Source organism: Penicillium diatomitis (assembly GCF_028827545.1).
Source record: "Penicillium diatomitis strain IBT 30728 chromosome Unknown utg000010l_segment0_segment0, whole genome shotgun sequence".
Lineage (NCBI taxonomy): Eukaryota > Fungi > Ascomycota > Eurotiomycetes > Eurotiales > Aspergillaceae > Penicillium > Penicillium diatomitis.
This window is the reverse complement of record NW_026623182.1, coordinates 660,192-681,986: the sequence shown is the minus strand read 5'-3', so window position 1 is coordinate 681,986 and position 21,795 is coordinate 660,192. Positions and strand designations below refer to the sequence as shown.

At 51.3% G+C, this 21,795-nt stretch overlaps 8 protein-coding genes across 8 annotated transcripts; 4 read left to right on the top strand and 4 right to left on the bottom strand.

Annotated features, from left to right (window-relative positions):
* Window positions 1–1,166: 1,166 nt before the first annotated feature.
* Window positions 1,167–2,007, top strand: N7539_007251 (putative phosphoglycerate mutase family protein; the record flags this gene model as incomplete). Its single annotated transcript, XM_056936852.1, has 3 exons — window positions 1,167–1,476; window positions 1,503–1,725; window positions 1,896–2,007. The coding sequence occupies 3 exons, from the start codon at window positions 1,167–1,169 to the stop codon at window positions 2,005–2,007; spliced, it is 645 nt and encodes a 214-aa protein (XP_056787651.1).
* A 399-nt stretch (window positions 2,008–2,406) lies between these two features.
* Window positions 2,407–3,722, bottom strand: N7539_007250 (uncharacterized protein; the record flags this gene model as incomplete). The annotated part of the gene is made up of 2 exons (XM_056936851.1): window positions 2,407–3,027; window positions 3,105–3,722. 2 exons carry the CDS (start codon window positions 3,720–3,722, stop codon window positions 2,407–2,409), a joined length of 1,239 nt encoding a protein of 412 aa, XP_056787650.1.
* A 3,106-nt stretch (window positions 3,723–6,828) lies between these two features.
* N7539_007249 (uncharacterized protein) lies at window positions 6,829–7,854 on the bottom strand (the record flags this gene model as incomplete). Its single annotated transcript, XM_056936850.1, has 1 exon — window positions 6,829–7,854. One exon carries the CDS (start codon window positions 7,852–7,854, stop codon window positions 6,829–6,831), a length of 1,026 nt encoding a protein of 341 aa, XP_056787649.1.
* Window positions 7,855–8,901: 1,047 nt separating this feature from the next.
* Window positions 8,902–10,512, top strand: N7539_007248 (CRAL-TRIO domain-containing protein; the record flags this gene model as incomplete). Its single annotated transcript, XM_056936849.1, has 4 exons — window positions 8,902–9,654; window positions 9,713–9,769; window positions 9,831–9,930; window positions 10,004–10,512. The coding sequence occupies 4 exons, from the start codon at window positions 8,902–8,904 to the stop codon at window positions 10,510–10,512; spliced, it is 1,419 nt and encodes a 472-aa protein (XP_056787648.1).
* Window positions 10,513–11,271: 759 nt separating this feature from the next.
* N7539_007247 (cytochrome P450) lies at window positions 11,272–13,061 on the top strand (the record flags this gene model as incomplete). Its single annotated transcript, XM_056936848.1, has 4 exons — window positions 11,272–11,380; window positions 11,443–11,915; window positions 12,006–12,537; window positions 12,637–13,061. 4 exons carry the CDS (start codon window positions 11,272–11,274, stop codon window positions 13,059–13,061), a joined length of 1,539 nt encoding a protein of 512 aa, XP_056787647.1.
* A 629-nt stretch (window positions 13,062–13,690) lies between these two features.
* N7539_007246 (Zn(II)2Cys6 transcription factor) lies at window positions 13,691–15,861 on the bottom strand (the record flags this gene model as incomplete). The annotated part of the gene is made up of 3 exons (XM_056936847.1): window positions 13,691–14,950; window positions 15,020–15,578; window positions 15,677–15,861. 3 exons carry the CDS (start codon window positions 15,859–15,861, stop codon window positions 13,691–13,693), a joined length of 2,004 nt encoding a protein of 667 aa, XP_056787646.1.
* A 2,807-nt stretch (window positions 15,862–18,668) lies between these two features.
* On the top strand, window positions 18,669–18,980 carry N7539_007245 (uncharacterized protein; the record flags this gene model as incomplete). Its single annotated transcript, XM_056936846.1, has 2 exons — window positions 18,669–18,731; window positions 18,840–18,980. 2 exons carry the CDS (start codon window positions 18,669–18,671, stop codon window positions 18,978–18,980), a joined length of 204 nt encoding a protein of 67 aa, XP_056787645.1.
* A 594-nt stretch (window positions 18,981–19,574) lies between these two features.
* On the bottom strand, window positions 19,575–21,122 carry N7539_007244 (Zn(II)2Cys6 transcription factor; the record flags this gene model as incomplete). Its single annotated transcript, XM_056936845.1, has 1 exon — window positions 19,575–21,122. The coding sequence occupies one exon, from the start codon at window positions 21,120–21,122 to the stop codon at window positions 19,575–19,577; it is 1,548 nt and encodes a 515-aa protein (XP_056787644.1).
* Window positions 21,123–21,795: the final 673 nt, after the last annotated feature.

Below are 21,795 nucleotides of genomic sequence, written 5' to 3'. Positions count from 1 at the left end.
TAGCTAGGCTATGGAAACAGCTGAGCTACCCGTTTACAGTACCGGCTACTGCCAATCCGCCAGCAGATACGGCCATCGATGAATCGTTGATGGGAGGTCTTTTGCATCGAGTATAGCCCATTAGAAGAGATTTAGGTTATGGTAGAGTGCCGCTGCGTCCACATCCCGGCATTCTTACTGTAGTCACACGATGGATCTCTATTCCATCGTGACTAGGCTCACATGAGCAACTTGGGTCAGGCTACATACACACCGGTGCATATCCCATTGTTGTTCTTGCTTCGAGCGTCTGTCTATACAAACAAAAATCGAGTATGATCCCAAGTTGCCTCATTCTGCATGGCCATGTGTACCTTGTGTGATCCAGTATTGAGCTGCTCCTCAAGATCTCTGTCAAGAGACACTTCACTTCATCTCAATGTATGAGGCTTTTTTTGCCGGCCATGCTCGTCTCATGATTTACTTTACAACAGGATAGGAGTCATCTGGATAAATGAACACTCGCCGAATGTATAATACTGTGTATTTTAGAAAGCATATCTTTTTCACAAGATCAGTAACTACTACAGTACCTAGTAGCCTTACCTATGACGTAGTCGGCAGCAGTCAAAGTACACGATGTCGATACCTGGGGGATAGCCCCCCCCCCCCACGTCTGATCTAATCCAGCGCAACCTGCTCATGTACTCAGCTCTTTCTCACCTCATGAGCCAGACTCAGTCCCTCAAGCTATCGGCTGGTCTGCCGACCGAAATCATCATCTCCCTCGGCTACCTGATCATTTTCTATATCCACCTGCTAAGCCATGGATCAACCACGCTCCATGTCTGGGAGTCTGCTGACGACCAGAGCTGTCATTCTCCCCTTTCTTTCCGAAACCTCATAGAAACAGCAAAGTCCATTGGAAGATTTGCAAAATATATTCATCGCTCGAGATACCTCCAAGCAGTAGTATGATAAATGTAGCAAGTCGCCTGCTGGTCCTGTTGCCGCTGATGTATGAAAACGACACAATCCCAATTCGCCGCCCGTCAACTTGACGTCAATGTTGTTTACTTCTAGCACGGGGTTGGGGGTATCAAAACAATTTTCGGTCTTCGACTGACACTGAGACTCATAATAATATCTTTCTTCGAGTCCTCAGAGGGGATGTTTATCTCGGCAGAATGCGTCTACGTCCGATAAACACACTGCTACCTGCTCTCGGCCTAGCCGTACTTATCAGTGGACATCCAGCAACGGTCTACATCATCCGCCACGGGGAAAAACCTCACAACAAGAACGATCACGGCTTGAATCTGGACGGGATCAAAAGATCTCTGTGCTTACCGGGGATTTTTGGGAATTCCTCCGAGTACAACATTGGGCATATAATGGCTCCCACTGTGAGAGAGAGTATGTCACCTTCCAGTCCCAAGCATCAAGACCAAGTTGATCCCATCAGTCTCGTCTCAGATCAAAAGAAAACTTCCAATTGTCTGACTTCTTCTTCAACCATGTAGATGGACAATATCGGCGGTCATACATGACAGTCCTCCCACTCGCCAATCACCTAGGTCTTGAAGTAGACGCCCATTGTTCCCGCGAGGAGACCAGATGCGTAGCCAAGACGATTCGAAAGTACGACGGTCCGGGAAACATCCTGATAGTGTGGAGACACTCGAGTATGAATAAAATATTGGAGCGGCTGGGTGTGTTGAGTACGATATCGTATCCTGAAGACCGGTGAGTTGAGCACCTCTTGACTACAGATTCGCCGTCTTCATGCATGAGATTTGGACAAGGGTTATTGCAGTCCGAGACCGGTCTCTTGTTGTTCTAGTGATGTCATGCTGCCGGAATCGTACGCATGCCATCCAAAACTAGAGCCGAGCATGTCCAACTAAACTTGCTAGATTTGATCTGATCTGGAAGATTCCTTATCCATACGACGAGGTGACGGAAGTCACTAGCGAGCATTGTCCTGGTCTCGATTTCCCCAGTCACGTTTTCGTCACTCGGCACTGAACTGTGAACATACAAATATCGTTCTGCGCCGTTATGCTTCGAACCTATACGACTGTCCTGTTCCCGAATCCTGATGCGAGTATGATGTGAATACGCAGTTCATGGAAAGTTTGATAGAGTGGGGTCTGCATATACAAAGTTCATATAAGATGAATGGCATGACCTGTGAGGACGGTGGTGATGGATAGAGATCTTCTCGGCCAAGGCTGCTAAGCTTACGGTGGAGATCTCGGTGGCCTCTAGCCTTTTACGAAAGTTGATACCATCACACCCGTCATTCGGCGAGTGCGTCTACGAACAGAGCAAGATTGAGATCAAGAGTTCGGACTGTAAAATGAACCACAATATATGTACAAATGCAGATTCGTCTATGGAAGCAGGTCGTCAATGAATGAATAATCAATAAGCCGGCTCTCTCGTCACGGTAATGGTCGTATGCTGATACACCTGAGGAGCTGAAGCCTGGAGCTCGATATCCTCTTTGGGAACAATTGCCTCTGTTGAGCTTCCTCTCTGGAAAGTCGTGCACACCGTAGAAACGAGACCCTGATCATCCGTCTTGGAGTCCATTTGCGGCTTGGTCTTCTTGTGTCCGCTCCTCGACAGATCGTGGTAGCCGTCGTCTCGCTTGGAACGAGTCTCGGAGTCCAAGACCAGACTTTTGCGGGTCAAAGTATACTGAAGAGTATCGCAGAAGCCGGACAGGGTCATCAAGGCGCCTGCCACACAGAAGTAGGCGACGTTAGGACTGTGGCCGCTGACCGAGGCCATTCGACCCGCTGACAGGGGCAGTGTCAAGACGATGTAGACGATCGGGTAGAGGACCATGTATGAAACGACTCGGTTAAGTCGTCGAAGACTTTCAGTATAGCTCTGTCCAAGAATCTTCGATTGCGCCATGCGCCGTCGCAGCTGGACGAACATGATGGCGTATAACACGAGATTGAAGAACTGAGCGGCAAAGATCCAGAAGTAATGAGTCCATAGACGAAGAGTGGGATGTGCGGTGGTCATCCAGCACTAATAGAAGAAACAATTAGCTCAGGTTCGGTGACAATTATCACGTCTGGAGGAAAAGAAAGGTCTACAAGACATACCCAAGCCACAGAAGGCATCCACACGTGCGGTCCAACGATCGCAATAGGAATGATGACCAGGATAACCCCAAACACCCAAAGACTGACGATGATGGCCACAAAGGTTCGATGACTGAGTTGGCGTCCATAGGTGACCTGCAGGAAGGTATGGAGGGCAATCGCCAGGACAAAAAGTCCACTCATGGGATCCCCAATCTGCAACCAAATCCCCTGCAGAAAGCACGCGGGATCCGTCGCATGCAACGAGTCTTTCGCGATCCATCTTAGACTGACGATGAACCCCAAGCCCTGGATGAAATCGGCCAGCGCCAGGTTGTACATGAGCACGACATATTGATTGTAACCGATGTAGCGCTTATAGAATCTCTTCCAGAAGATGAATCGGTAGGTAAAAAAACATAATAGAACGAATGTGGAGAGTAAGGAGATCATAGCCAGGGTCGATACCGCAATCAGGCCCGCTCTTTGTAAGGAAGGTAGCGGATCAATGATCCATGAGCCGGCTGCTGAGTTGGGCGAGTTGGCTGCCACATCCGATTGTTTGTCCCATCGGGGTTGAATTGATGAGCCCGCCAGGTCTCTCGGCGTCAGCAGCCAATTGATCGCAAGAGTCAACATGATGCGTTTGGCGGCTGGCTTGACGTGGTAAGGAAGGACACAAGAGCAGGGCGATTCATCCGAGAGAGATGCCGCAAAGAAGAGAGAGTGGGAAGGTCAGGGTTTTGCGATCCTCTCAGTTATATCACCCGCATGCCTTCTTCCAACCAGGGAGTGATGGTGGTGCAGAAACCCCCCAGAAAACCTACCCTCCACTCGCCCCCTGAGGAGCGCCCGTCATATGCTCATTGCAGCCCCGCTCTCTATGCTCTGTGTCTGGCCGCGATCTCCATTCGCGTTCAATAATGACCGCCGATCCACCTCGTGCGCCTGGAGCCGCAGGAGGGTGCTCAACTTTGAAGAAGCGCAAGAATGGGATCAGGTGTGGGTTGCTGGTTAGAGACCTTTTGCACGGGCGGTTCAGATTTGTAACACGCTCCACACTTCCACAGTGGAACGGATTCGTAGTTGACACTAGCAGCGTGAAAAAGCTTAAGGCCCCAGGTTGGTCGAGTTCCCATCGAATCACTGAGGCAGCATCGGAACATCGAGACTACGGAGGGGACATTCAGCGCGGACGAAGCGACAAATCGCCATTATGTCGGGAAGAGAGACGACTCGAGCGGCCCACACGAGCAGCTCAGATCGCGGCTGTTCGGATGCTTCGTTGGTTCTCCTCGGAGGCTTCCACGGCACATTTCAGAACGCGTGACAAATTGACTTTTTTCTCTTTCTGCACTCCGGGCCGACTACGATCAGGGGAACGGCGCCGTACACTACTACTGACTGGTAGTCTAGTAGACTGGTACAGTACTGGAGGGCCGCATGGTGATCAACTCACATGTAGGACACCACCTCTATGCGAGGAAAATTCGCCGACTGACCCACAACACTGCGGAGATGCATCAATCTCTTCAACGAGATGTATGCAAGTGTGTCTATCTCTCTGGATCTCTCTGGATCTCTCTGAATCTCATAAGGCATGGTTGTGGATCAGCCTTCTCGGTGTTTGACTGTCATGCGAGAGATAGATCATTTGCTGGGGTGTCAATTAAACGTTTAGCGTTTCGGACCTTGCTTGGCGTTCAACGCCACGGCAGAAGAGTGGACAAATACGCAACCAGTTCGATGGGAGGACATCGACTTGAGCAAGTACAGTCGGACGGAACCCACACCAACAAACGGTCTTCGTTGAACGTCCATTGTCCAATGTATGCACAATTGTCCACTAGTCTTTCGCCGTACTGAGGTTGGTCGATGAACTCCGGAGCCGGTGGGTCCGCGACAATCCGTTTATTCCACCGGCCACCCCTTCAGGCTTCCAGTGTCCCCAACTCCAGACGGACGGCCTCCTTAGGGTTTTCTCCTCGGGATGATCGGTCTGCAACGGCGGACAGGGATTCGTACCTTACTATTGTACGAACCGAGTGTGGAACTGTGCTTTGTGGAAGAACCCATACATGTCTACTGTGTCCATGCACGACCGAGACCATGGCCGTAATGTTCCTCTGTACCACCCAATGCACGGATCTTCGAGAAGAATTGTCTTCGATAGCGTGCACAGGAAATGCAGATCTGCAGCGTACAGGTGGCGAGGATCTCTGCGCTTGGGTAGACAGCTGACCGAATGGGGAAAGAGCCCATCCGAGAAAGCTCCACTTGAGCACAGCAGCACCGCGAGGCAAATGATCGACCGACTGTGACGTGCCAAATGACTTGGGCCCTCTTGTCAAAGTGGTCGATCAGGGAGTTCCACTGGCACAAGAGCGGCTCAGCAAGTTTGGAAGTTACTGCTGTGCTGCCTGGAGTGAGGTTCCGCCACGGGACGGTAGTGGAGAAACAAGAATCAGTTCTGGCGATCACTCAGTGGGCAGTCTCATGGCAACGACAGATTCTTCTTGACCGAGGTAACCAATTTTCGAATGTCTGAAAAGATGAAAGACGCGGTCGAACCTGTCACGATGCATGACTTCCCAATCCTTCCCTGGAACGCGGAAAAACCGCACAGGCAGCGACTCATCACATGGATGATGGCATCATGGCCGTGGTAGCACAGACATACACAACAGTATGACCGGCGCTCTCCTCTCCCAAGCCGTAGAAGTCAATTGTGAGAAACGTACCGCGCCTTGACGCTACCCCTGACCCCAGTCACCCCGCAACTCGACGGCCTCGTAGGCTCGTACAAGCTACTAGGGAGTCTAGGGTAGTACCTAAGTACACTAGTACTACGAAGAAGGCGACTCGCAACAAGCTGTTGACCAAAATTTTTGGCAACAAGTAGCAACTTTGACCGATCCCAAAGATCATGTCGAGAGTTCCGTCAACAATAATCAGTTCAACTCCTGGTGAGCCCGACCGTGCAGATGGTTGGTGGTCGCCGGTGGATCGAGTATATCTTTCAGATCTCGGTCTCGGTGGAGGAAATCTGTGAGCACAAGCTTCGGTAGTCCACTACAGAATAGCTACTATCTTGCCGATCTTGATGGATGACGGATGACTTATGTTTTGCTCAGCAGTCCGAAATCGACGCAGTTAGGGAAATGATCTCAGAGGAGCGCGGCTGAACGGGTCCACAGAAGTGAACCCGACCGTTTATCTGGACTCGGCTCACGAAAATTGTTGGCTCTCCGCGGCAATTGATCAACATTATTAGCATCGTCGTCCCGATGAACTGGGGTTCGTTCGGATTGGCGTGGTTACGACCGCCGTGCGTACCGGCATTTCAATAGCGGACGTCCATTAAATGTGTGAGATTTGAACCATTTACAAGCTTCGACTCAAAAATGGGGTTGACTCGCCGGTTCGTGAGGACATGGACCGTGGACAGACTTGCCGACTCCCAGATCTTGCAGCAACCATGGTCGCATGTCGAGCATGCGCATGTAATGCGGGTAGCACGGTAACCGATGCCGCTCCTGTTCTTACGGCGAGATTCATGAGAACATCGAAGACTGTCAAACCCCAGGTGCTCAGGCACTAGGCATTCATGTGATGGTATATTAAAAAGGACTTTCGACATGTTCAACCGCATACTGGCCAGGTTCGACGGCTTCACAGTTCACCGTTCACACAGTACAGCTTGCTGCGAGAGACGGATCCTCTGCTGTGGTCCTGGGGTTGCGAGTCAAAGATCCGTTTTGAGAACGGCCTTGGCGCCGTTGCTTCGAGAACGCTTGCTCGAAGTCAAGAGATCCATTGGCGACTTTCGAGTCCCTGTTGTGAACCAACCCGAATCACTGAGACTGAAGAATTCCCCGCTGTCGCTCCGGATAGCTAACATGGCACACAAGCAATCATTCCAAATGTGTGTGATTCCACTCGAACCCATACTCTTGTGCAAATAGAGCACAGCCAGGACCCCGCTAGGCCGTCCTAACAGCAAAGCTTGATGACCACGGAAGTGCGACTGTACTATCAAACTTTGCTCATTCGGAGGCGTTATTCTCAGCCTCCTTCGGAGCAGCGAGCGCCTGTACGGATCTCTTCTCCTTTTCCACGCCCAGCCGGCGCTGAGCGGTATCGCAGTGCACGAGATTCCCGCATTCACACCCCCCCCTGGTCGAAGCCAGCGATATGTCAAGCTCCAGCGTTTCGTACGCGGCCGCTGCGTCCCGTCCGGCAAAGTATCATTCTTGCGCTTTTTGATGCCATGAGTCCAATGAAGCCTCGACTCTCCCGTCATTTGCATCATGCTTCGAGGGGCCAGGTCAATGTCAACTCGTTCTTCCCCCTTGCGGAATTGCATCACCGCTGGACCCCCAATTGACAGCGCATAGAGTTGGTCATAGGGTCCATGCGCGTCTACATGAGGAGGGATGCCTGCCCCCGGAGGGTAGAATTGCAAACAGACTTGGTCTGGAGGTCGTGACTCCGTCATTGGGATCAGCGGCTGGAGCCAATCGGGGAACTCTTTGTATGGAATGTCCGGATCAATGCCAAAAGTCTTGTAATCGAAGGTATACCCATAATGAAGTGATATACGACCTGGACGATCGGGCCATTCTAGGTCATTCTGGAATATAGAGATGAGTCGCTGCTCGTGCTCTGACGTGATAAAGTCATCTTCCCAAAAAATTCCTTCGGGTGATATGGGCAAAGCTCGGAATGTGCTTCGCCCGGAAGTATGCCTGATAGTATCGGAGGTGGACATATACAGAACGTCAAGAGGAGTGCGTTGTGTCAACCTGAGCGGGCCAGACTGATGCCAGAATCTTTGAGCTCACGTGATGACTTTCCGCTCGACGAGAGTTCTCGAAGCATGTCAGGTGCACGATTCCAGGGAGCTCCCCAATCCCCACAAATATCAAACTCCAGACCCATTTCGATATGCTGGAATGCGCGGGTATGTCAACAAGCGAAAGCAACCGCCCTCTGCCACAATCATGCTCCTTCATTGTGGCGTCTCAAAAACTGATCATCTTTTTTTTTTTTTTTTTTTGGCATACCTTCGAGCGTGATCGTGCGGCCATCTTTCCTTTCGAATGAGCGATACCACTCGTTAGTCGCTACTGCGCTTTGTTGGGCAACGCCCAGACGATCTAAGGTACCGTCCCCATTGAATGACCTGCTTCCTTCCCGGTAGCCGACCGGAGGCTCCCGTCTGAAAGGCCCTAGATGTGGAATGCATCTCGTGCGCCCGTGGGCGAGAGGCAAGTAGATCGCCGGCGTCGAGCAGGATGTGGCAGTGTATATGATGGCCCAAGGACATGTTCCAGGGTCGATTTTGAGGTCGGAGCAGAGTTGTGCACGATCATGAACCAAATTCGTGGCCAAGGATTGGTATCTAGTTGCTCCCTGTTCCGCTGCTCGGTCACTGCAGGGGATAGCGAATGGTGCGTCGAGATAAGCGCCTTTTCGGTCTTACCCCTCTTCTGGGGCAAGCTCGGCTGACTCCCTGCAAAGGACTGTCTTTTAAATCCTGCAAAGTCCCAAGAACTGTGTGTGCGTGGGTGTTCTTACACGCATCACTAGCGTTTGGACCCTCTCGTCCTCGAAATGGTCATTGGTCTTTGTATCACCGGGGTGCGGAGGAGACCCTAATCGAGAATGCTGATCAAATGGATCCCAACGTTATAAGAAGCGTTGTGGCGGCTGTCAAATCTTCACTGCGAGTTTTGAAACGGGCCAGGAAGCTTCTGTTGCGGTTAAAGAGATAACTCCACAATTGACCCGACCGTGCCCGTTCTTTACAACGACGATGACGACTCCCGCAACGGCACCCGGATATGTGGGCAACCTAGATTCGACACAGGAGAAGAGACTCCAAGAGTTATGGATCACATTGATGCAGACATGGGATCGAGAAATATCGGCTTTGGATTGCGATCGTCCGTCTGAAACTTCCCCGAAAGTGAATGGTAAACAAGGTCGACGCATGTTCTCTCTCAGCAAGTCCCCAGCACAGCCTACGGAAACTGAGCTGGCAGCTATTCCTCCCAACCTGCTCTCAACGTTGGAATCTCTTGGTGCCGGGCCAGGGGAACTGAAAGCAGTCGGCTCGCTGCTCATGAAAGTACCAGGAGACAAGCTCCGATCTGCCTTCTTGACGCTCCTGCGACAAGATCATCCAGATGCATTCCTTCTGCGATTCCTTCGGGCAGAACGCTGGAATGTCCCCAAAGCCTGGATCAAGTTTGTCGGCTCGCTGTATTGGCGGGCTTTTGAATACAAAGTCGACGAGCAAGTACTCTCGAGGGGAGAGGAATACAATTTACTCAAGTCACAAGAAGAAGCCAATACCTCGAGCAAAAGGGACGGCGAAGGGTTCATGCATCAATTGAGAATTGGAAAGGGCTACCTGCATGGTTGTGATAGAGCCGGTCGTCCAATTTGCTTTGTGCGAGTCCGAACCCATGCAGCAGACCCGCAGATGCAAAAAGGCCTTTTTGATTATATTATGCAAGGTATCGAAACTGCGCGGTTCTTACAAGTCCCGCCTGTCGAATCAATGGTATGGCTGCATATACCAGGACGGTCGAGTCGTGTCTTGGTCATCACGTTAACAAAAGGATTACTCTCTCAAGGCGATTCTCTTCGATCTGACAGGGTTTGGATTATCGAACTGGGTAAGTAAAAAGATACCGTGCGCTTCAGTCATTGCCCATCGCGCTAATGTATTGAAACCAGGACTTCCCTCCCGTGAGATTCATCATCGAGACTTTTCAAAACTACTATCCAGAGTCATTGGGTGCGATGATATTCTACAATGCCCCCTGGATCTTTTCAGGTTCGTATTAACCGAGGAGATCCTGTTCATGAGAGGGCGATGTCACTGATGAGACACTCTGTGATCTATGTAGGCTTCTGGAAGATCATTAGCGGGATTCTGGATCCAGTAGTTGCGTCCAAAGTTCACTTTATCAGTGGACCCAAGGAGCTGGAGAAACTTGTTCCGAGGTCACAGATCTTAAAGGAATTCGGCGGCGACGAGGATTGGGAATTCAAATACATCGAGCCTCTGCCCAACGAGAATGAAAGACTGAAGGATACAGTGACTCGAGACCTCCTCTTGTCGGAAAGGCGGCAGCTAGGCGACGAACTCTTCTGCTTGACCAACCAATGGATCTCACAAAGCGACGTGAAAACCACCCTTGAACGTCGAGACGAGGTGATTTCGGGTCTGAGAGTGAATTACTGGAAGCTTGACCCTTATGTCCGCGCTCGCAATTACCTTGACCGCACGAGCGTGATCAAAGAGGATGGGACAATAGACTTTTACCCTCACAGAATCTCTGGAAGTGTGGATGAGAAGTCGAGTGGCGCGAAGGAGAGTGTGGAAGAGCAACTCACGGCAGCAACTATAGTCTAAGGTAATTGCGTATTGCTGGAAGTGTGTTTGACGGAGACACGCGCTTACTAATTCATCCGATGCTTGGACATGTGATTTCTGCCTATTGCAAACTATTGCCGGTTCAAACAGAAAGAAGTCCGCGATTTCGTGCCACATCGGCCCTCGCAGCGCCACAATAGTGTACGGCCTCTCCAGTGACATTATTCCTCATTGTTGAGACGATCTTGTTCAAACCACAATCACCAGTAGCCCCGTGACACGCACACGTAGGACCGAAAAGCCACGCCGCACACTATAAAGAAGATCCAGATCACCACCTCATCGCATGATTCACTATCACCAAGCTAGGGTCCAGTTGCGCAGTCTTCACGTCCCCACTTCATCTTCGCCATTCCGGCTACTACGAATTAATGACCGAAGTTCAACCCGCTCAAGTGATGATCTTAACTTGATTTAGAATGGAGGCACAGACCCGGTTTTGAACACTACCATTTCCATCCTCGCGGGGTCTCCACGGTAGCATCAAATGAAGAATCGACTTAGGTCTTTGGCAGATTCATCCTACCTATCATTACTTGGTCGGAAGAGCTTGAAGGTCGACCCCGCCCAGAAGGCGAAGCCTAAAGAGCGATTTTGAAACTCTACTAAAGTGAACCGGTTGAGCTAAGGCTTTTACCGAGGTCCCGCAAAAGAACTTATAATCTCCATAATGGATTTCCAGATGGGAGGCACTTTTGTTGTCGAAAACATTCAGTGCCTGGAAGACATCGATTCAAGATGGCTCCTAGACCTTTACTGCCGGTTCATTTGCCCTCATCGGTGGTGCTACTGATTAGTGCTACGGTCCTTGCGCTTCTCTTCTGGAAGGGCATCCAAGTGATTCGAGGTCAGGATTCATATCCTTGAGTTCGGATCCATGACGGGAAAATTAATGGCATAGTATCTTAGGTTGGCAATATTCCCGCAAGCATGGCTGCAAGCCACCTCTCAACACGATGACACATGGCCCTTTGGGGGTTGGCACGATCAACAAAATGATGTCCGCATCCAAGGAGCATCGGTTCCTGGAATTAATACGCGGATGGCACCAAGCCTATGGCTTCACCTTTGGATCCAGGATGTTGAATCGCCAAGCCGTCTTTACTATCGAGCCGAGAAACGTGCAGACGATTCTGGCTCTCAAGTTCAAAGACTTTGAGCTGGGATATTATCGAAATAAAGCTTTGCGCCCTCTTCTAGGATACGGCATTTTCTCGACGGATGGTAGTAAATGGGAGCATTCGCGTGCACTCATCCGTCCCAACTTCAACCGGAGTCAGGTGCATGACATTAATGTCTATGAGGCGCACGTCAAAGCCTTGATCGACAAAATTCCAAGGGATGGGTCGACAGTTGATATGCAGGATTTGTTCTTCCGAATGGCAAGTATTCCATCTCATGCTTTCTTCTTCCGACGGCCTCCTTTTCGTTGTCTCATGGATGAAGTGGGATGGTTGTTGACAGCTGAATAGACACTGGACTCTGCGACCGAATTCTTGTTCGGGGAATCGGTCAACTCCTTGAAAGACGCCACATCAGCCTCGTCGGCCTCTTTCGCCCAAGACTTCAATACCGCTCAAACCGGACTTTCTCAACGCAGTCGACTCGGTCCTCTGATGGGCCTTCACCACGACACCAACTTTACCAAATCAGTCGTCAATGCGCGCGCCTACGTGGACCGATTCGTGCAGAAGGGGATTGAATACCGCAGAGCGCTCGACAATGGAACTGTGAAGTCTGATGAACTTGACCAGCAATATGTGTTTTTGTATGAGCTGTCCAAGCAGACTGTGGACAAGACCGAGCTCACAGATCAGCTTCTCAACATTCTCCTGGCCGGACGAGACACGACTGCCAGCTTGCTGAGCATTACGTTCTTTGTCATGGCCAGAAAACCGGATATTTGGCATAAACTCCGACAGGAGGTTCTCAAGCTCGACGGCCGGAAACCTTCTTTCCAGGATCTGAAATCCATCTCGTATCTTACTTATGTTCTGAATGAGAGTACGTCCGACCCACACACATACCTATCTCCCTACTTACCGCATGACTATTCTTCCTCTGGCAAAAGCCCAATCTTCTAACCCAACGTCTTCCCTCCAGCTCTACGACTCTACCCCGTCGTCCCCTTCAACGGCCGAATGGCCAACAAAGACACCCACCTCCCCGTCGGAGGTGGCCCCGAAGGAAAAGACCCCATCCACATCTCCAAAGGCCAAGAAGTCATGTACAGCGTCTACGCCATGCACCGCCGCAAGGACATCTTCGGCCCAGACGCAGATGAATACCGGCCCGAGAGATGGGACAAGCTCAAGCCTGGCTGGGCGTATATTCCATTCAACGGCGGACCTCGCATCTGCATTGGCCAGCAGTTTGCGTTGACTGAGGCGGGATATTCGATTGTGCGGATCATGCAGGAATTTGAGAGTCTCGAGAGCAGGGATAGTCGGCCGTTTGAGGAGGCGCTGACGTTGACGTTGGCGAGTTTACACGGGGCGAAAGTTGGGTTGACGCCGGTTCGGGGGTAGAGAGAGCTTGAGTGTGTGTGTCTGTTTGTGTCCTGGTATAAGTAGTGAATTATGTACTTCACGGGCGTAAGGTTGTATGCTTCGAATTATTGGTTCTTTGCTACGCACTTGATGAGACACCCGGCTAGGTAAGCTTCCGGGTCACAGTGGCTAATGAAGGACTTCGCTGGGAGAAACTTATTCTTATCTATCTCATGGAGAAATGGAACTGGCCGGCCGAATTTGAGAGGATTAGCAAGATTATGAGGGAAATTGTTAATACAATACTCTCAAAAGAACCACCAAAACAAAAGGAATGCTCCAAAGAGTGTGGAGAAGTAAATCCCGGAAACATGGAATAGAATTGGCCTGTGATATGACTGAGTACATATAAGACGTTTTGCATGTGAGGTTTTGAAGTCTTGAGTATCTAGGTACGTACCTGATCTACCGATCAGCGAAGAATCTTACTCGTTGTATTATAACAGAGAGACGATCCATGATTATATTAATGATGTACTGCGATAGATTCTACAGAATAGCCCAAACACCGGCAGCATCTGCTCAGATCTAACTATAAAGGCAAGCACCTGGAAGACGGGTAGATGTAGTGTTCATCATTGCGACACCCGAGGGGCCAGGTCACCATCTCATTCCAGCATGGCCGAAAACAAGTCAAACTGCGAATCCGACATGCCAAGCTCGTCCATATCCGACAGCAAGCTCACCCCAATTGACTCCCTCCCAACACTATCACTCGACGAGGAGGAAGATCTCTCTCTGAAACGACATTCATCCGGCCCCGGAACCTCAACCAAACAATCCGTATTGAACGCCAGGTTGCGAATCACACTCAACGCCCACCTCGTCGCCGTATTCGCCTCGCAATATAGATCCCTCAGGCTACCCATCACATCCAAGCACAGCCTGAAATTCAGAATTGCCTCATGCTGCTGACTCGACGACGAAGACGCCTTCTTCATATCCGAGACATGAATGATCAGCGCGACTAGAATGGCGGTGACGCCGATGACGGGCAGGCGGTGCTGGAGATTCAGCTGGTACAATTCTGACGTGATGCGGGAGATTTGGCTGGCAGCGAGTTGGACGCAGGATTGGGAAGAGAGGAAAGGTTGGGATTGATGGAAGACGGCGATGGTGGTGTAGAAGATCATGTGGAGGATGTTGCGGTGGAGGACGACGGTGAGGTCATCCTTGTCGGTGTTGTTGGTGGTGGGTGAGTGCGGTCCTAGAGATGGGAACTGGGGTTGGGCCTGGCAGGGTGGTGGGAGGGTGTTGGCCCAGTCTGCGAGGTCGGTTTGGACCAGAGAGCAAATCTGGCGAGTGTAGTTATCGAGGGTCGTGGGTGTCGTCATGTCGATGCCGGTGGTGCCGGTGGGTGACATGGGCGATGGAACAGCACACATGGATTGCTTTCCTTGTAGGTCCAGAATGCTGTGGATACAGATGCAGAGCCGGGCTGTGGATATGCAGATCTTTGCAAGGTCGAGCTGTGCTTGAACGTTTCTCACCAGTGTACAGCCGCCAGGGAAGTCTGTCGGAGTGTCGAGAGACGGCGAGATATCAGATACTTCGAAGTCTTGCTCGGCGAGTGGAAGATGGCTAAATTCGGCTTGATCGATTGCTGTTCGACACCGAAGTCGCAGTGCGATGATACTGTCTACCATGTAACAGGCCCACGCAATGCGTTTCCACAATTTTGGACTATACCCAACATTGGGTGTCAAGAAGAGCTCATGGAAGAGTCCAATCGATCGAGAAACGGTGATCGCGGCTTTGACCCAATGACGACTATCATGGCCATCTGCAGTGTCGAGTCGTAAAGTCATGAGAAGTAATGTCTGAATGATGGTGATGGGATCCGACTCGTAGTTGGACTTGTAAAGCATCTACAGAGACCAACAGCCGCGAGTCAGCCTACTTTTCCCTTACCATGATCCGGAAGAGTCGGGTCTCACCTTGGTCCTCTGGAAAAAAGCTTCATGGGCCTCCTTGCGACTGTTATATCCAGCTTCCAACAGATGATCCACGTGGACAAAGGTCGTAGCCGAAAACATGACCGCCGAATATAAAAGCAGGCTCACGGTGCCCTGACTTCCACTTTCGTCGTGGATACTCCTGAGAAAGTCCTGCCATTCCAGAATGGGCATCGACGGGAGCACGCTCTCAAAGAATGTCTCCAAGAGCGCATGCTTGAGTCGTTCACTTGGCAAATCAAAGACCCCATTCATTCGCAGAGATTCGATCGAGTTTCTGCTCATGTGTGGTGGAAGTGGATCGAGGAAGCCAGGCAGAGATTGCAGAGGGCCGATATCGCACAATGTGCGGAGTGTTGAGGCGCCCAGGTTGGTGAATGCTTGCCAAAAGTCTTCTTCGTTAAACGCACGCAGTGAGTGGTGCATGGTACGATCTGAGGTCGGACCTGTCGATGAAGAGGGACTGGAGATGCGTGGAGACGGCCTTTGAGCGACGCCGGGCGTTGATTGTGATATTGGTGGTGAAGTGGACATGAACCGACTAATAAGGGGATATCTCGATCAGCATTAGAAATTCCAGCATGTATCTCAATGTGAATCAAGACGGTCTAGGTTACTGAGGGATCTGATTTTACATACGATGCCTGGTTCCTTCTCTTCACGATGCACTGGATGCCTTTGCGGGTACAATTGTGGCAAGGTGTACCCAAGGCGGCATTACATCGGACCTTGGCCGTTTGACAGGACTGACATGCCTTTTGAGCTCGACCTGAGAGGAACATGGACGGTCGTTTCGCCTCGGACATGCTTTTCACTTCCGACATGGTGCGTAGTCCGTCCCGAGGATGAGTTCCTTCGACGGGATACTTTGTACGACAGAGAGATACAAGATCTTCAGTTGGTGGAACAAGGCCAAGTTCCCACCTGCAGTTGGTCAAAAGACTTGATGCAACCGATTGATGTGAGGGAGAAGGTTAACGAAGAAGATCTTGATCCCATCCGAGAATGGAGATTCATCTCATGTCCACATACATGGGGGAGGGGAGGACCCCGTCAACTATATAGTCCGGGGCCCCGCAATCCTCCATCCCAACTCTTTCTCTTAGGTTACGGTTCCATCCGCTTCGCAATGGGCTGTCTTCGTGGAGGCACTCCAGATCTCCAGAATAAGGTATCCAGAGCCGGTCCACATGGCACGGATCCCACCGAAGATCAGCTGCAATCCATCGTCATCGTGTTGGTATGGTCCCAACGGTTATTGATCCCTCTAAGCGACCCAAGATCATATGGGGTTCAAGTTGAGGTCGGTTGGCCATGCATGGAATGTCAGGTCGGGGGGATATTACTGAAAGGGAGGATAAGGTTGTGGGAAGGCTGAGGGAGGAACTGCTGGTACTGGTGGGCTCAGGACCTTTGGAAAAGAGTTCGTCACTCTGCGACTGTGAGACAAGACTGTGCAAGGAAGGGTACTCGGAGATACAATGGGCTGGTATGTTGAAGCAGTGGATCAAAGGAATACCAGGAAGTAGATCTACCTCGTGCCGCCTCAACCGAATCGTCCCTAGCGCGATTGAGCGACTCCGCATTGAAGTAGACCGAACGGCCTCTCCACACTCCCCACGACGTAATCCGGAACCTTTCTGCTCGATTTGGTCAAGCGCCCTTGCGGGACAGAGTTCGGGAACGGTGGGCCCACGCACGGACCTGACCTCCCGGTCACCACTATTTACCTCTTTTCCGCCCTTTAACTTCATTGTTGATACTGCAAGTCGGAATGGAGCTCACATCCTGCTTTCTAATGTAGGCGCCAACTTTCCACAATGCCTCCATCTCGGAAGTCGGGTCGAGATTGAGCTCAGAGGCGCCAGTGAGACACAGGGACATCATCGTCATCGTCAAGATCCGCGACCCCCCCCCCCCCCCCCCGTGACTTCATACACTGCAAGTTCTCCATTCCAGAGCCGACCCATGTGCGGCCGTATCCTTTCACACATCTCAATAGACACAGGGCATGGGTCTGGACTGAGCCTAGACTTTAGCAGCATGCGCTATTGACTCAAGACTTGGACGGCCGACCGGCCTGACAGGCGGATTTAAGCGCACTGTCAGACCTCCTGCTTTCGAACGCTTACAGCATCAAAGTATATCTGTCACTGCTTCATGATTAGTAGATCCAGGCATTAATCTTCATGATGCTCTTGCATTGAATTGAGATATACATACACATATTCTCATAGTAGTACTGTTACCGATCATACGTACTTATCAGGAACCACGTACAAATGCGGCAGGCATCTTATGGCTCCATTTGCAACATGGAAGATCATGTGAACCGAATCGCGGGGATGGTAATGGAGACCTGGACCTGGACAGGGACAGTAGTAAGTTAGCGCGACTAGGCTTACGAACCTCGATGTGCTCTTAGCTATCATGCTGTATTGTGACCGAGTCGCCAGGCATCAGGGATCCTGAATCTCAGAGGTTCATTCTTCAATGAGACTATATCGTTGGAATTTTTGCACTTACGACCTACTTATTACGAAGTACTTGATCGAACTGGATATCGCTCAAGAATGCAAGGTTTTGTGAGTTTTGAACCACTGCTGCGACATTGACCGCAATTCATCGCATTCTCGAACCAATGGACCATGGTCAGAGCGTCCTGGCAGGCCGATCCCCATTTCAATCCGCTCACACGAAATTGGTTAGTGACTAAGTAAAATACCCCAATGAAAATAGACTCTACGACAAACTGCAGTCGTCTTACACAATCTTATGGTATTCCCAGACATCTACCGTAGCTGATTGATCTAGCAGACAGATATCTACTGTGTGGAGTTCTCCGTATAAGAACCCGTAGCCTCCTGCTACCTCGGTCTCTTCTTACCGTTTTCGGTCGCACCCACTCCCCGTCCCTGAGGGATCTCTCTCCAACGCCACAAGGATCCCAATCATGTGCGGTATGCACAAATTTCCTCGCAAAATGAGATGCCTCTACGATACACTCGACCATTTAGATTCGTGTCTGGGCCCCTGAATAAACCACTCTGCAATTTCGGGATGCATCGGGCCAAAGATTCTCCGCCCAGGACTCGGAAGAATAACTCCTACCGGGCGGTAGAGAACTCCACGGGGTACCAAGCTAGATCTGGGAGCCGAGATGCTAACATGAGATAGGAACGATATCTCCGGTGCTCTTCCCAAGAGAGTAACTCATTGCCCCCGTGTCATTGATGCATTGCGAATCGGATACAGGAATTGCTTGGTTTCCGAATCCGCACTACTGCCGGTCAATTAGTACTGCGCTGATGGGGGATAATGCGAGTCATTTCCTGTATTGGGTCTTTCTTGCCATCTTTTTCCTCCCTGTGGTGTTTATAAGGGACGGATTTATCGCTGGCTTCAAGGACGCTTCTCTCTTTCTCTTTCACCGATACTCTTTTCCCTCTTCTTCCCATGTTTGTCAATCGACTCTTCTGGGCGACCTCGTCTCTTGGCGAGCACTGTAACGCAGATTTTATACACCGTGTCCCTTTTTCTTCCGATTTCTGCTTCCCTTTCTTACATATCTCGCTCCATCAAGGGTCCAGTGCAGCTGACCCAGTGGGGCAAGAAGTTCGATTGAGCGATCATGATCGTGACCACAATCTACTCCTACTCGTGGGAGGGCCTGGGTCGACTTCAATCAGTCTCTGTCAATTCCAAAGGTCCTCTCTTCTCCTCTCTTACTTCCCCATCCCTTCCTCCTGTCTTTCCCCGTGAGGTCTTGACCCGTAATACCCCTTTTTCCTGATGAAAAAAGAAAGACGAGAAGAAAGAGAAGAAAGAGAAGAAAGAGAAGAAAGAGAAGAAAGAGAAGAAAGAGAAGAAAGAGAAGAAAGAGAAGAAAGAGAAGAAAGAGGGAAAGAAAGAGGAAAAGAAAGAAAGAAAGAAAGAAAGATGAGAACAAAAATTCTCTTCAGCTTGACATGATCCGACGACCGGCTCTAGACCTGGAACCCCAACCAGTGTCCTCCTCTCCTTTTCGAACTCTACAAAGCCCGGTCAGGGTTCAAGGTCCATGCCGACACTAACATTGCGCTGCAAGTCGACCAGAGCCCAGCCCTCTATTCTTTTTTTTTTTTTCTCTGACCTTCGCTTATCTACTTCCCCCGCTGGCAAACTGACATGACGGGAGTGGCGCTATCGCCAGCTCTTGCCGCGACGTTCAAGCTTTGCGGTTAGGGTTCTACTGGCGTGGTGCCGCCGGCGTCATATTGCATAATGGGAGTCGAGGCCGAGCGCTCGAGGTCTTCCTCTCGACCGCCCGTTGCTTTCACATCTGAGCACGGATGTCGGATGGTGTGGGCAGAATAACATTTCACTTGATATTAGCGCTAATCCGGGGGATAAATTGACAATGAAAAGGAGAGGGAAAAAGGAGGGGAAAAGAAAAATATGAGAGATGGAAGAGACATGAGTATGTTTCATGAGATTATTGACTCTTTGGAAGGGAAAGAAACGAAAAGAATTTTCTGTGGCATTCACGCGCTGGCGCTCATGGAGGCATGGCAACATCGAGCTGGGTATCGACCAAATCAAACCACAGACCCTCGTACTGACTTTCCCTACAGCCACGAACCTGTTTGATGAATCCTCGCAACCGGGTGGCGCTCGAGCTTTGTACCGCAAAGAGGGAGAGCTGCTCCCAGATCTCTTCGCCGGGTCCTTCAACCTCAATCATGGCCATGGTCAAGGGGAACACGACGGGAAGTGCCGAGGTATGCTGCGCGGCAGACTGGGCAAATTGCGAAATGAGGGCGAAGATACTTTGCGCCAGATCCCGGCCCGTTTCATCCTCGACTCCGAGCGGATATCGAAGTCGGTGGACCACCAGCAAAGCCGCCAGGCGATAGGCATTCGCCTGCGTCATCATCGCCAACACCTCCCATTGACCGTGCTTGGCTAGCAGATCTGACGGCTGGGGAGGTGTCCAGTCGAGAATCATGCGCTCCACGTCGGCCAATTGTTCATAAATCTCCGAGGGTGATTCCCCTACGGCGAGAACACTGGTTCGCATGGTATGGCTACACACACAGAGATCGTACAAGAGAGGCAGGAGGGTCGCACAGACGCCCGCGTAGCGATCCACAATCACCCGCTCGGTGGCAGGCATGCGAATGATGGGCACTTCTCGTCGCACCAAGCATTCCACCGTGTCGATCAACATGGGAGTCATGAGCACGGTGTCCATCATGGGGAAATGTACGAGTCGAGGCACCCAGGCCTTAGTCGACATGAGTGCACTCCGCACGATCGCGTGCGCCGAGGAAGAGTGCGGCGCCGTCAGTACATTGAATACGTACATGGTCTGGCCCAGAAAGAGGGCGCACGCCGCATCGTAATCTTGGGTGATCTTGACGTCTCGTAATCGTTGCAACCCCTTGGCGGCCTTGACCATGTCGGGCTCCTGCTGGCGGAGCACGAGGGATCGTTGATACTGGGTCATCATCCCCAGAAACGCCAGATACCCTTCTGTGAGCGTGGGACCCGAGAGACGTAGGATCTGGTAGACAGTGGTTTGGGACTCGGCGACAAAGCTTGGTCCCAACATGAACGGTAAATGGATGACGGAAAATTGCTCCGGATCTGATACTGTCCGTAATGCATCCGACGCCGTGCGCAAGCTCGTGGAGGATGCCAGCAGCCTCTCCGGCGCGATGATCGGCGTTGGATACCGACAAGAGTCGCGGACTTCTTCGACGGACTCATCCGATGGAGATTTGGATTTGGAGCGGCGCGTGAGCGACGTTCTTCTCGTAGATGCCGTCGATGGGCCTCCGTCACTGGAGATGGAGGCCGGTCGCTGCGGCGTGGGCGGTGGTGGTGGATGCGCCCCGAACGGTTGGTCCGAGTCCACGCTCCAGACCTGCATCTCCCCATGAGGAAAGGCCTTTGCGGCCGGTCGGCGCCCTATGCGTCTGTTACGTCGCGACGTTGAGCATGCGATCTTGAGACGTCGACATCGTGCACACTGCTGATCGTTGCCGGTAAAAGTACATTTCTCCTTACTGGAATAGCATCGATCGCATGCCTTTAGTACCATGTTCGCCGGGTTCCCTGCCTGGTGCGATCTCGCACCCTCACACTCGAACACGCACACGCGCGCACACCGAGAGAGTGTCTGTGGGGTGTATGTCTGAGAAGAGAGGTAAGAAGGGGGGTTTGGCGTATTCCCGGACTTCCGGCCCACACCAGCACCAAGATGTGTGGCGGTCGGCGGTTAGTTTTCACGCAGGAGGAGGTTTAGGAGTAAGGTCGGCAGATGGAGGAGTCGAGTGGTCGAGTGAGTAGTAGTGAGTAGGTGGTTCGACAGATGGCTCGACGAGCTTGGATCGATACACTTCCTTCTTTCCTCCTTCTAGCAATTGACTTCTAGCAATTGACTTCTAGCTTGCTGTCGGTCACGCTCAGGTTTCCGTTTCCCCGTCTTTCGACCTGGCAGTCTCTATAGACCATGCACGGACTCTCGAGGTCGATGCACCCCGAGTGAGGCCGCTGCTTCCCACCAGGGTCGCTGTCTCAACCTGATGTGGATGATGAAGAGGCCCAGACGCTCTCTGTCCTCGATGTGACCGGATGCTGGGCAGATGAGTGGCGTGGGGGAAGATGGAACCACTCGATGGTTCCCTCTTTTAGAGCACAGTCACTAGAATCCAGCCTCGTTGGTCTCCCTCCCGAGTCCAAAGGAATTCCCCTGCACAGTCAGGTCACTGGGA